The 13,681-nt window shown below is 34.7% G+C and overlaps 2 protein-coding genes across 4 annotated transcripts in view; one reads left to right on the top strand and one right to left on the bottom strand.

Moving 5' to 3' along the window:
- The window catches only part of LOC132705304 (protein sprint), a 298,697-nt gene that overhangs the window by 18,856 nt on the left and 266,160 nt on the right, over window positions 1–13,681 (top strand). The gene's annotated exons all lie outside the window — the stretch shown is intronic.
- On the bottom strand, window positions 1,273–8,712 carry LOC132705308 (UDP-glucosyltransferase 2-like). 2 transcript variants are annotated; one of them, XM_060675820.1, is made up of 6 exons: window positions 8,507–8,712; window positions 7,199–7,615; window positions 5,019–5,223; window positions 4,736–4,967; window positions 4,462–4,681; window positions 1,273–1,725 (listed from the first exon to the last, which is right to left on the bottom strand). In XM_060675820.1, exons 1-6 carry the CDS (start codon window positions 8,698–8,700, stop codon window positions 1,455–1,457), a joined length of 1,539 nt encoding a protein of 512 aa, XP_060531803.1. In that variant the 5' UTR covers window positions 8,701–8,712; the 3' UTR covers window positions 1,273–1,454. The 2 variants fall into 2 exon arrangements, with proteins under 2 accessions (XP_060531803.1, XP_060531804.1); XM_060675821.1 differs by having other exon boundaries at window positions 7,199–7,612.

Raw genomic sequence — 13,681 nt, 5'->3', positions numbered from 1 at the left:
AAGTGTAAGTGTACCGTACCGCCACTGTCAAATTAAAATCAGGTACCTTAGTAGTCTTTAGGATATACCCAAGTACTCATCCGTACGCATCTATAGTTTCGAACATGCTGTCAGAATTTTCTGACTGACTATCATCGTCTCTAATTATCAACGGTCTCCCTTGATCTATATCGTTCTGTTGATTTGCTACATTCCATTATTTTAGAATACTGGCCTCATTCTTGCATACATAATTTTTGCATTGTAATGGCGATGGCGGTGCGTCATCTCAAGACCTCAACAACATATTATTTTTTGAGTCAGTTCCTTGTATGCGTTCAATAGATTACTTTTTAAAAATAAATGACCTTTTATATTCTTTTTTGAAAACCATTCTCTTATTTTTTTCTTTATCCAGCTACTTGCAAAAAGCAAGCAAAGAGGGTTTTTCAATATTTGGTAAGTTTTTATAAGTTTTGATAGTCGTATGTTTTTTTTTTTTGAACAAAATATCAAACGGATTTAAAATAAAGCTTTTTTGATTGCCCGCATATTTAATTACGTACCCTTTCCCATTAATTGCACTGGTGCCAATAACAATGTCTTATGTCATCCTGGCAAGAAGATGTCGCAAAAATCAGTTTCGTCAATAAAAACGCTTGCCTTGATTCTTTCTAGTTGAAATCCGATCTCACTTCTTTCAAAATTGTAGATAAACTGGTGTGGCCAATATCGCAACGCTAATTCTGTTTGATTTTTTCAAGATTGTCTTGACGCTTGGCTTTACACACGTCGTAAACAATATATCTCATAGACAATTTAATACCTTGGGGTAAATCGCAAGATTTTGGATCACTTTTTTTCAAAGGTCTTCTTAACATGCTCTCTGAAAGCCACAAGCACCACAGCACTGTTTTTGCTCTCCAAAGATAGGTTCCAACAGACGAATTTGTTTTTTTCTATAGTGAAATAATGTTCACTTTTTAACACCAAACGATGTTCACCTGGAAATAGATACTAGACTATTTTAATCTTGCACAAAATTCTTCATAACTTAGGGTTGCTGCTTTCTACTCTAAATAACTTACCAAAAGGCACACTTGTATTAAAGTTACCTCGCACCAATAAAAAACAGCCGCTCAGTATTGAACATTAATACAAAAATTAATTTAACCAATTTGTAAAAGGGATACTGAAATGTTGTTGAAATAATAATTATTCTTTAGGGATTACTTCTAAGAAAACATAAATATAAAACCAAATCTAAAAAATTAGAAGAGATTGGTACCTAGGCATTTTCTGAAAATGCTGCTTTATTTATCTAATTATTCAATTACAGCAGTACACCCTAGTAATTAACTCAATATAACTATAAATGCTGGTTAAAAATTGCCTAAAACTGCTATATATCGACGAACACAACTGTTCATTATACATAATTTTTTAAATTAAATTTACCCTAACCTAAAGGACGATCAATTAGATTTTTGTTTCAATTGTTTTCGGATAAAAACGGCCCTAAGACCTACATAAACAAAAAAGATGAAGGTACAAAAGGAGACCGCAATGCTGGCTATTACATCGACCAGAAAATACTGGTACCACGAAAGTCGAGCGGCTGCGCTCCGCAACTCTGGTGCCCCCTTGTGTTTAATGACGTAGTTTATCCAGTAGATGGCTTCGTCTAACGGTTCGCGTGGGCGGTCCTTAAAGTTCTCTGATATTTTTTTTGCATTTTCTTGGTATCTGAAACAAATGCGCATAGAAAAAGTAGAAATGTATTTTAAAAATATTGTTGCTGTTAATATCATCACTGTATCGGCTGAAACAAAGAAGTGGAAGACACTCAAATAATTTCAGCTAACGATTTCAAACTTGGTGGTTTAATTTTGCTTGTTGTTGAACGGATAAAGACACCAAATTCAAAATTAGTGCATTAGTGTTTTCAGGTTCGAAATCGGAATTCGGTTATACCTATTTTGAAATTTGGCTATAATATTTATGGTCTATGGCAGAAAGAGGTGCACAATTTTTCCATATCGCGCCCCCAGCTGCGTGATGATTGAGAGAAAAGGGTTACAAAATTCGAAATGATATGTTGTTTTACTGATTTGCAAATAAATAGGTAACCTCTACGGCAGAAAGCTCGAACGCCAAATGAAAATAAAGACGTTTTTTTTTCTCGGGAACAAAATAAACTTTGAGAATCCGGATTTTTTTTGCAATAATTATTTAACACCAGTATTTTGAAAAATCGAAAATGAACTGAGAAGAAGACAAAAAAGCGGTATTTGTGGTACTCGAAGTTACCCAAAAATAAAATAAAAGAAGCCAACAAAAATTGAGTTAGTCTTGTCGCGTGTAGAAGAAACCACTCGGCTCATAAAAAAATGTATTCTCAAGTTTTAGTTAAAAAAATTGAGATCTATTATTTATCTTAAAGTAATGTTGCGCCAAGAACATAATGCTAACAATAAGAATTATAATAATCATATAATTATTTTATAAATAATAAATCGAATATAATTGTACGAGGAAAGGTATTTGCATGTCGAAGTCTAGCCTAAACTTTTTTTACTAAACCATTTACAAAACGTCTACTAACATTTAATGTAATTAGAATAATGTAAATATAATAATCATTGAAGTTCATTCTTCTTTGGCGATCTGTTGGCGATCATCATCGTTATTCGAACTTTATGATGATAACTCGGTGGAGGTACACCATACCATTTGCGAAGGTTTGCCAACCAGGAGATTCTCCTTTTATCCGGGTCTCTTTTTTATCTACTTTGTCCCTCATGATGTTTTGTAATAGGCGATATTTATTTTCATTTCTCATGACGTGCCCAAACCATTCACATTTACGTTTTTTAATTGTGAGTAAGAGTGGTGGCTGGCAACTTCTGTTCTCGACTTTATTATTTGTGGAAACCCACATCTCTGGGGCATTAATTCGTTTCTCCATAGTCTTCGATATTGTCCAACTCTCTACTCCATACAGAAGCACCGGATAGATGTAGCAGTTTACTATTCGTTTTTTCAGCTCCAAACTGAGATCTCTGTTGGTGAGTAGGTTTTTCATTGTAGTGAAAGTGCTTCGAGCTTCTATGCGACATTTTATCTACACAGAATGGTCCCATGCTTCAGACTGAGTGCTTCCTAAATTAATGAATTTCTCAACGACTTCATTATTGATGAGCAGTTCTGGTGTTGGAGTTTTGCTGATTACAATGTACTTTTTCTTTCTGGCATTAAGTTCTAGACCATACTCCTTACTGGTAATATTAAGAGACCTCACGAGTTCTTGTAGGTTCTCCAGAGTGTCCTAAAGATGTCCTCAGAGTAGGGATTGAAATAGCAGCTGTGTTACTCCCCGACGAAGTTCTACAGGTTGAGATTTTTTTTCTGCCTCATTACAGGTTGCTGATGATTCGCATGTCCTTGATATCAATTCCATCATTTTACCGAAGCCCTTAGTGTAGCCCACAAAACATGCGTATACGTCGCAGTTAACATCTCTGCATCGCTGAAAGAGGACTGGTACTGCAAAGATTTCCTCACGAGTTCCAAGGTCGTTACGAAATCCAAATTGAGTACCACTCATGTTCGACTCGCATTTTCTGTAGTTTCGGTTTTGAATTATTTTGAGGAAAACCTTCAACACAGGGCTCGTTAGACTAAGTGTTCTAAAATCTTGGGCATTGGGCTTTTTTGGTATGGTAACAAAAGTGGACATTAAACCATTCATCTGGAATAATCCCAGTATTGTAAATTGTGTGAGTGTTCTCCGACAATCTTCTTCTATGACTTTTGGTAATTCCACTGGGATGTCGTCTTGGCGCAGTGCTTTTCCACTTTTTGCCGTCTTGATAATGTATTGGACCTCTGAAACGGTTATAGCTTCTGCATTTATGGATACTGTTTTTCGGGTCGTGTGCCATCACTGAATAGATACATAATGTAGTTCTGCCACACTTGATCATTTATGTTCCCCTACGTTCTTTTCCTATATATACCAGTTGCTTCTTTTATCTTTTTGTGTACATTAAAAGTGTCATGTCGTTTACTAAGGTCTTCTGTTTCTTGGCATGCTTAATTTCTTTTCTGATGTTGTATTATTCAGAGATTCTTTAGAGCACACATAATATCTTCCACTTCCGCTTCCTGATGTTTCGTTAAGATTTTTAAAGTCATATCTCAGAATCTGTTTTTTAAGTGGTAGCTTTACTTGAAAGCGACATAGCAGTAAGTTGTTTGGTGTCTTGTTACGTTCTCTGCAGGAAATTTCCACGTATACAGGCGTCAGTGAAGTTCATTAAAAAATTAAATATCAAACTAATGCAGGGGCCATAGAGATAAAGTTAGCACTATTAACTTTCATTTTTGAAAATGAACAATTATATATAATAATAATAAAAAAGGGGAATAATAATAAACAAAATAACAAATATAAAATGTATGTGTATATTTGCTCCTCACCTGGTATCTTCTAAAAGCGTTTTTGCGGCATGCAGTATACTGTCTCTAGAAATATTTTTGTAATCAACTCTTATGGCGTAGCCTTTGGTCTCGGCCACAGCGATATTGGTGGTTTGGTCTGCGAATAGTGGAATTCCTAGCACAGGTACTCCGCAGTAAATGGCTTCCAGGCTGCCCAGCATTCCGCCGTGAGAAACGAAAAGTTTTACGTTCGGGTCGCCTTAAAATTTCCTATACTGAAACTGTAATTATTAAACCCAACCAATCATCTTACACAAAATATCGATTTGCGGCATCCATTTCTCGAAGTGTATGTTATCGGGAAATCTAAGTTCCTTTGAAAAGTTACTTTTGATCGCTTTCCAGACTACTTTGTACGGTAGCTCGGCGAAAGCGTCGAACATCGATTGCAGAGTTGCTATCGGGAAAGTTTCGGTTTGCATAACTGACCCCATTGTCAAGTAAATCACCCCTTTCTTGTCGGTTCTTAGAATTTCCATGAAATGCTGATGACGGAAGTTATATTGCAATTATTTCATGGAAAACTGTTTACTTACCGAATTTAACGGTTTCGGTTTTCGGATATGCGCACCAGCTACTTCTACTACATTCGGTGGCAGCGGCCTAGCGCCGTTAGTGCTATAATGCGCGTTGACCAAGAATAAACTTACGTTGAAGGCCAGTTGCCGAAGGTCCGGCAAATTACTGCCAAAAAAGTTTCTGGCTATTTCGTTCTGCGTCTCATAAACGGTACTGTGGTACCTGCAATGGTATTGTACGACCAAAAATATAGTGCATTTATTGATTTGACGTTTTAGGTATTTTACAGTAACTTAACAACAGACAACAGATGTTTATTCTGCATCAAGTAGGTCTTGCCTGAGATGGACCGTAACGAATATTTGTAGAAACTTGAATTTTTTTTTTGAAACGTAAATTTGATTAAGCATCGATGCTGCGGGTATTTCCGGATAAGTAGAAGAGGTTATTTTAACATCAGGTGATATGTATCGTTTTCAAGAGTTTAATCTAAATTGCAATATCTTCGTATATATTACAGAGGTATTTGACTGTGATCCTTCCAATAAGTACGTATTTATGTACCTGATTCTCGAACTTTGACTCTGCGAGGCTGTTTTCACTGGATAGTTCAAAGGGTAACGGTATATCTTACAGGTAAGTTTGAAAATAATAATTTTGGTGTTGTATGCCTGTCGATTAACAACATTCTTCTCTTCTTGTATTTTTGTGTTTTCTACATAGTTCTTCGATTTGCAAACAACAACAGTCTTTGTTAAGACCATAGATTATGTTCGCGGCAGATAAATAAATAACGTCACACGAATACAGATAAATATTTATTAGAATGACAATTTAGAAGATGAACTACCTCGGCAAATAAAACAAAGAGGATCCATTTGTCTTCGGATGCTAAACAAATTGTTTTGAATCTTTACAAATTTTATAAGAAATTCAGAAGGGAATTGTAGGAGCCGCAATAAAAAGCAAGTGACATAGAACGTAATAAATTGTTACTTTGTACTATTTTTTTTATGTACATATTTCAAGAATTGCTCGGCGAAAAGGATTGAAAACATACTTATATCCCGCTTGTTTAGTATAGGTAGATAAATTCCTAGGACGGTCCTGGAATGGTTACTTGTAAGGGTCTGCTCTGCAGGGTGTTCTATAAGGGGCTGCAGTTTTGTAGTAGTAATGACGAAGCTGTAAAAGCACTATAATTCTAGTCCAGGTGTAATACAGTAACCCTCAACGTTTTAAATGTGCTGCTTTTAGTTTCTGTAAATCTGTCCGTAAAAAGAGCAAGCAGATGACACTTTTTAGTTTTTTTCTTTTTTTTGCTTTGCAATTAAGTGAGCTGGGTTCGCAATAATGATTTTTTTTAACAGTACTATGAGCAGAGAGGTAACACAACGAAACGTTCTTTCGCTAGCTTAAAAATTTCGCGTGCAATTAAGCGATTCTTAACAACACGAAAACCCGAGGAATTGAGGAAATCGTAGCAAGTGAAATATTTTTAATTGATTTCGGATTACAATAATTACATCAGAATAAGGCATCATAATAAAAGGTATAAACAGCCTTAAAGGTTGTACGAAGTCGGTAAATTCAGTATTAAACAGGCAAAACTGGGGGTGCTAAGCTGGAAGGGGTGGATTCATTTTAACCACTGAATTGTAAAAACTTTGTTCAAAAATGGTTCCAGAAACCTTTCACAAGACCAAAAGGACATCATCAGGAGGGAAAGGGGCCTTGACTTGACTTAACTTGAAACCAAGCACCAGAGCATAAAGTGACACCCTTTAATTTCTCTAAAAAACCGAAAACTTTGATGGTCATTTCTTAATTTACAGATCTCGTATCTATAAAACAGAACAAGTTTTGGGTATGCCTGATTTACACCGAACTACGGATATATATATGAATCGATAAAAATTTATTCAGGATATATTCTCCATTCACATTTTATTAAAAAAAGAGGTGATTATACTGGAATGTTCTATTATGATCTTTGAGGTCACTCTTACTTGGATGTCGTTTGATTCCAGTTTTTCTGGCAATTACGCCTAAAGAGGCCCTCTAGATACTGAAATTGTATTGCTCTGTTGCACAATAATCGATTCTATTTGCACCTCATTATTCTTTGATTTAAAAAAGATTCTTATAAACGTTCCATCCCCTGGTAACAGTTTTCTATTTTTTGAAATGAACTTACCATTTGGCTATCACGTACTGTATAGTATTGGATAGCCGATGGAAAAAGTTGTCTAGCGACGCACGACCAGAAAAATAATTTGGTACATAGGAGGGATTATCTGGTAGGCCGAATCTGTCACCGGTCCACGGAAGATGGTAGCTGCTCAGCATACCCACAACCGGTATCCCGAAGTGGTGACCCCATGCTAACATACACTCTGAAGCAAAGAGTTCGGTGATGATCACATCGTACTTTTTTGTATTTACTTTTAAGTTTCGCATCTGGTCGGAATCGAAGAGTTTTCGGCATATATCTGTGCCCACTGCTTCAGTCATCAAGTTTAGCGTTTCGACGAAGGAATACTCTGCAACGTCTGCGCTGAAGTTATTCGTAACTATCGGTAGGGTACCCAGTAAACTTATTTGGTTGTAGCTGCTGTTAAAATGGAAAATATTATTGTGGTCTCCTTTTTAAGTTCGGGGCTTTTAGCGTCATCATTATAAGTCTGCAAAATATACTGCAACAAAAGTCGTTAAATACAGGGCTTCCTAAAAATTGGGAGACATATTTTGAAGAGTGATTCTGACTCTAAAATATTTCGTTAATAATTTTATATACCCTTAATAAACAATTTTCCCGTTTAAAATAAACGTTTTCGAGAAAATATTTTTTTGTCGTTTTATTATTTAAATATTTAATTAAAATGGTTTCATAAATGTTACTCAGTAAAAATAGCAAATCTAGAGGAGACTTTTTAAAAATAGGCTTTTTTCGCAGTTTATAAGTTTATAAGAACTTTTCTTCTGATTTTGATCTGCTGAATAAGTTGGTTCTCCATTATAATTCGGATCACCCTGTAGATTACATTTAATTGAGTATTATTTTCTAATTAACATACAGGGTAAAACAATTTAAATTTGGAACCGTAGATCGTCTTGTTTTATAGCCATGCTACTCTTCAGTAATACATCATTTAATCTGCTTGAATATTTTACAGTCAATTTTTTTAGAAAACTCTACTGGTCATATAGATGATATGATTGTTTATATTTCGACTAATACATTTGGATAAGTAAGCATTTATGGTCATAAAGGGGATTGTTTATTTCAGATGCTGAACCACCCCTCCAAATATTTTGAGACCCACCGTATTTTACGCAAATATTAAAAAATGATTGAACTATGGCAAACGTTTTTTGCGGTTTGAATATTTAGAAGAAAAAGACGAGATTTAACTAAGAAATGGGACAAGACAAAGCAAAACAAAAAAATACTTGAAATACTGAAAAACTGGTTGTTTTGTTTTATTTGATCTTTTTTTCTTACCGGGAAACTGCATTTTTAGATAAAAAATGGGTGTAGATGTCAACCTCATGTCCACTTTCAGCTAGGGCTTTCATGACTTTCTCGAACATAAAGTAGTGGCTTTTCCCGGGGAACGGGAATATCCCTAAAATACTTGCGGATTCGACGTTCCCAAAGAAGATTGCACACAACACGCACAGCATTAACCGTGCCATCACGCTAACTAGTTACTAATTACATTCACGCGATTTGTAACTGTTGTGATTGCGAATAAATATATTTTATACTGCATGTCCTAATAACAGATTCAGCGAGGTTTGCTTTGACGAGAACGATAGTACAGTTTTGGTCTTTGACCCCATTCGATAAATTTTGAACAAATATGAACATATAGAAGTGCGGCCTAGATGGTTAAATTGTCTAAGTTCGTTCAACGAATGTTAGAAATCAAATATTGTAAGCACCCTCGCCGCGTCATCAAAAACCGCCAAAGAAGTACTAATCAGAAAATCGAGAGAGTAAATTGCTTTGCACACATTGATAAATAAACGTGATGCAAATATCTTGACGGACTGAGACAATATTGCCAGTGCCGGACTTTACCGGTGGTCTTTACCTTTATTTTACCATGATAATATTTTTATGTCTTCAAAAGCATAGATGAAATTTCACTCACTGTATATTAACAAGGTGTCTTGCTAATATTTCGTTAAATGTTACCCATAAAATAACAAATAGTTCTTTTTTTAATGCCGTGACAACACATTGTGTGAACTGTAAAAAGTAAAAAGATGTTATAAGGCTGAACTTCAGATACAACCATTAACACAAGTAGCTATAAATTGTAGAATGCAAGACGCATGCCGCCCGAAAGAATTCCCAAGAAAGCCAGAACAGGTAAATATGCCTATTCCTGGGCAGGCGTTGACAACAAAAATATGACAACGTTGCAACGAGTAAACGCTCACGTCAATGTAGGGTAGTTTTTAAACTCTATTTCTTTCTTTCTGTCTTATGTTACGTCTACTTTTGCTTATTTTTTGCGAGAGCTTTTTGAAAGTGAAAAGTTTAATGTGGATGTAAACAAACAACAGACATGTTTCAGAGGCGGGAATCCTTTTTTTTTGTTTTGTGTATTTGCGCGTAATATTATCCATTGCAGATTCCCAAAGAACTCAAAAATTCGTCGGATGTGGTTTGCGTTATCCTTAAAAGTCTGTCAGCTTTGTTTAATTTAACTATTTACAATGTAATTATAAAAATGTTAATATTGTTACAGTATAATCTCGCATAGCAACCATTCATATTTTGACAACAATAGCATTTTGATATTGGTGATAATTAATTCGTGTGCACTACTTGCATGGGTTTCATATTATCCTTCATATGTCGGTTTTAAACGCTTTTGGTGAAAAATGTATTGATTCAGATTAGTTTTCTCTCCCTATCATATTCAGGCCTCGAATAAAGTCCGCTATTTTATGAGGATTTGTATTATCCAGATACTCACGTTTGGTTTCAGTTTTGAGGGTCTGGTTCGCCTCTCCATGTGTACAATACGGGGCTCTGCCGCCACTTCATCTTCCATTCACATAGGCATGAGGTATTTGAGGTTGCAGTGTCCGGTGTGTATTTCAGGGTATTTCATTTAATAAATATATTGGGTTGAGTCAAAAATACTGAGTTAAACTAATTAGCTTGCATTGGTCATAATCTGCGTGCTTTGGAAAGTGGTAATGATTTACATTCTGTCTATACCGTTTTGCAAAGCCTTCGACACAGTATCGCATAATATTCTTCTTATAAGGCTTGGCCTGCATGGTCGCTTACTTAGCTAGTTGACAGAGCCGCCTTACTGATAGAACTCGGATTGTACAAGTGCATAACTTTTTGTCCCATGAAATATATGTTTCATCAAGAGTTCCTCAAGGTTCCCACATTAGACCATTTTTCTTAAATTTATTTGGGGTATATTTTGTTGACCACATCAACAATAAAAAAAACAAGTCTCTTATAATGCTCGGTTTTCTCAAAAGAAATTAAGAAAATGAAGTCTTTTTTAACCAGGTGTGCCTGTCATGAGTGTCATTACCTTACAAACCACGGGACCAGTACGTTTATATCACGTATACGTATAACAGACACTTTTGCCCGTTAATTTATAAGTATAATGTATAATATATTAAACATTCAGATTATCGCTGATTTACCGACGGATTTGAAAAAGATGCAAAATGAAACTTTTGCATTAAGAACAGTTAATGCTTTAACAGTTACTTACTTTAATTAACAGGCACTCTACTCAATCAAAAACGCCCAGGCAAAAAACCTTGCCTTTGGATTTTTTAATTAAATTTTGCTATATTATTTGAATTGTTAGTAGGCCCTATGCCAATCGTGTCCTTTTAATTCGTGAGAGATTAGCTTAGACGTGGAACTAAAAACAAAGGGCGACGGTAAAAATCCACAGTATAGACGGGCCTAGTTCTTTGCCGTTTTAAATTATTATTCCATTCAGACTATAAAACCGACACGGTAGGTGAGGATGCGATGCACTCCACTTTCGTTTTCATTTGCCGTGGTCGTCCAGCTCCAAAACCTCGTTTGGGCAGTATTTTCTCTTTACCGAAAACTTTTATACATTCTTCAAATTTTAATGACTAGGCACAGGCCCAGAAGAATTTATCACTTTTGCAATTAAATGCTTTGTTCTGTAAAATACCTAATTATACACTAATCTAGCGTGCGGGAAGCGTCACTTTACCACGTGAGTTTCGTGTCCCACGCATCCGAGCCACTTCGGACATTTCCGGGATTTTACCGTACGGGTTTGGGGGCAATCGTATGTTTTCGGAGATTTTACCACACTGTTTGAATTTTGTCGTTTGTCAATTCGGGCGGTCATATCAGTGAATGTATTCGTGTTGTTTTGCAAAAATGTACTGAAAAACTTACGATAGTAGAAAAAGTATTGGTAAACTTTTTAAGTGACTCGTTTATTAAACACTCGCTCCGCTCGTGTCAAGTAAGCTCGTGAGTCGAATGCCGTTTACCGCACTTGTTGCATAATATACTATTATTAATTTCGTTACATTTACGAAATTAAGGACATTTTTATTTTAAAGATATTATTTTATAATAGCATATAATTTCGTTTATAAACTATTGATTCACGGATGGAAAAATGTGAGGACACCATATTCCGGGATATCATCCGTTCGCTTGTTGAATTATGACTGGAATCCTGCATCTGACTGGAATCCTGCAGACGTTTCGCCAAAATCTCACTTGGCATCTTCAATACCGCTGTTTAAGTGCGGACACGTACGAGTGACATGGACGCGCGGCCTCTGAAGATGCCAAGTGATATTTTGGCGAAACGCCAGGCGAATGATCCTACTCCAGGGTCAAACAACGAACGGATGAATACCCGGATTACCAGCAATACACATAGTTCCATCCGTGCAGGACTAAAACAAAACAAGGCTAGGAAAATATCTCGTGCGATAAAATCCCGGAACTGTCCGAAGTGGCTCGGATCGGTGTGTAATTAGTTATTTTACAGACTGGAGTAGAAAAACTAATTTACCTAAAATACCTAATTACACACCTATTTGGCGTGTAGGTGTCAGTTTAACACGTCAGTTTCGCTTCCCACGGATCCAAACCACTTCGGACATTTCTGGAATATTATCGCATTGGTTTGTCATTTCTAACGATCATGTCAGTCAATGTATTCTTGTTGTTTTGTAAAAATATACCCAAAAAACTAAAGGTCGTGGAAAGAGTGTAGTATGCAACACGTCTATTAAACTTTTTAAGTCACTCATTTATTAGCTTTTCTATTTTAAATATGATATAATATAATCCTAAATTTATCAAACATTATAGAACAGGTATTTATTCCAACGTGGTAAATTTTACTAGAATCACAAAACATAATTTCATTAAATAGAAATGAGCGAAGATATGAAATCTGTGAAGAACATGTAGTTTAGAGATTTTGTAGAATATTTCAACAAGACTGTTGAGACATATTTTGAAGTTTACTTTCAAAGTTTATAGGCATACTATTTCGGTTCGTTTAGAATATTTAAAAAGTTTATGTTAAAATTATGAGGCAGCTTACGTAAGAATGATTATTCAATCGGTAAGATTGCAGCTTCGCAGTTATGAAATTTGATCTGCTGTCATTTTCAGCGGATACTAGGTAAAGGTTGAATTCCATAACGATTTTTAGATAACATACTGTTTCCACAAATATTTACATGCAGAATGACGTGTTTCAGCACTGTTACTTTTTCAAACTAACATGGTATCTTAACAAAAATTCATAATAAGTTATATATATATATATATATATATATATATATATATATATATATATATATATATATATATATATATATATATATATATATATATATATATATATATATATATATATATATATATATATGATGACACTATATTCCGGGATATCATCCGTTCGCTCGTTGAACTCCGACTGGAATCCTGCAGACGTTTCGCCAAAATCTCACTTGGCATCTTCAATGCTCGCGCTCCGAAAACACTTCGAACACTATATATATATATATATATATATATATATATATATATATATATATATATATATATATATATATATATATATATATATATATATATATATATATATATAATTTTTCTTGGACATTCGGCCTCTCGAAAACAATTAATGTGTTTCTTCTAAATATTTATTAACGTTTCGATCGTAATTTCGATCTTTTTCAAAATATTCTTATTTTGTATAGGTGACATATATAACAATTGATGACATTTGACGTTGTGTTAATATATTAAAAATAATTTGTTAGTGAATATTTTGTACGTATTGGAATGGCATGCAAAGCAGGTACGGATGTTTTTTATTAGTAAATAAATTGGATAATTTAATTTTGTTAGTTTAAAATTGAATGATATATTTTGTTAAGGTCTTTAGAATCGGTTTTGTAATTAATTGTTTTTTTGTTTTTTTTGCATTTCTATACTTTCATAAAGTTCTCTTTTTTTGGTGTTAGGTTCTGTTAGTACGACTTTAACTTTTTGAAAATTAAATGTTTAGTGTTTTCGCAATGGGTATGAAGAGCTGTTTTATTTTTTTTGTCATACTTATTTCCGTTGATTTTATTTTTTAAATATTGGCTTGTTTGTCCT

The sequence above is a fragment of the Cylas formicarius genome, unplaced genomic scaffold (genome assembly GCF_029955315.1).
Source record: "Cylas formicarius isolate icCylForm1 unplaced genomic scaffold, icCylForm1.1 PGA_scaffold_7__23_contigs__length_41026272, whole genome shotgun sequence".
NCBI classification, from domain to species: Eukaryota; Metazoa; Arthropoda; class Insecta; order Coleoptera; family Brentidae; genus Cylas; species Cylas formicarius.
This window is presented reverse-complemented; position numbering and strand designations above follow the sequence as displayed.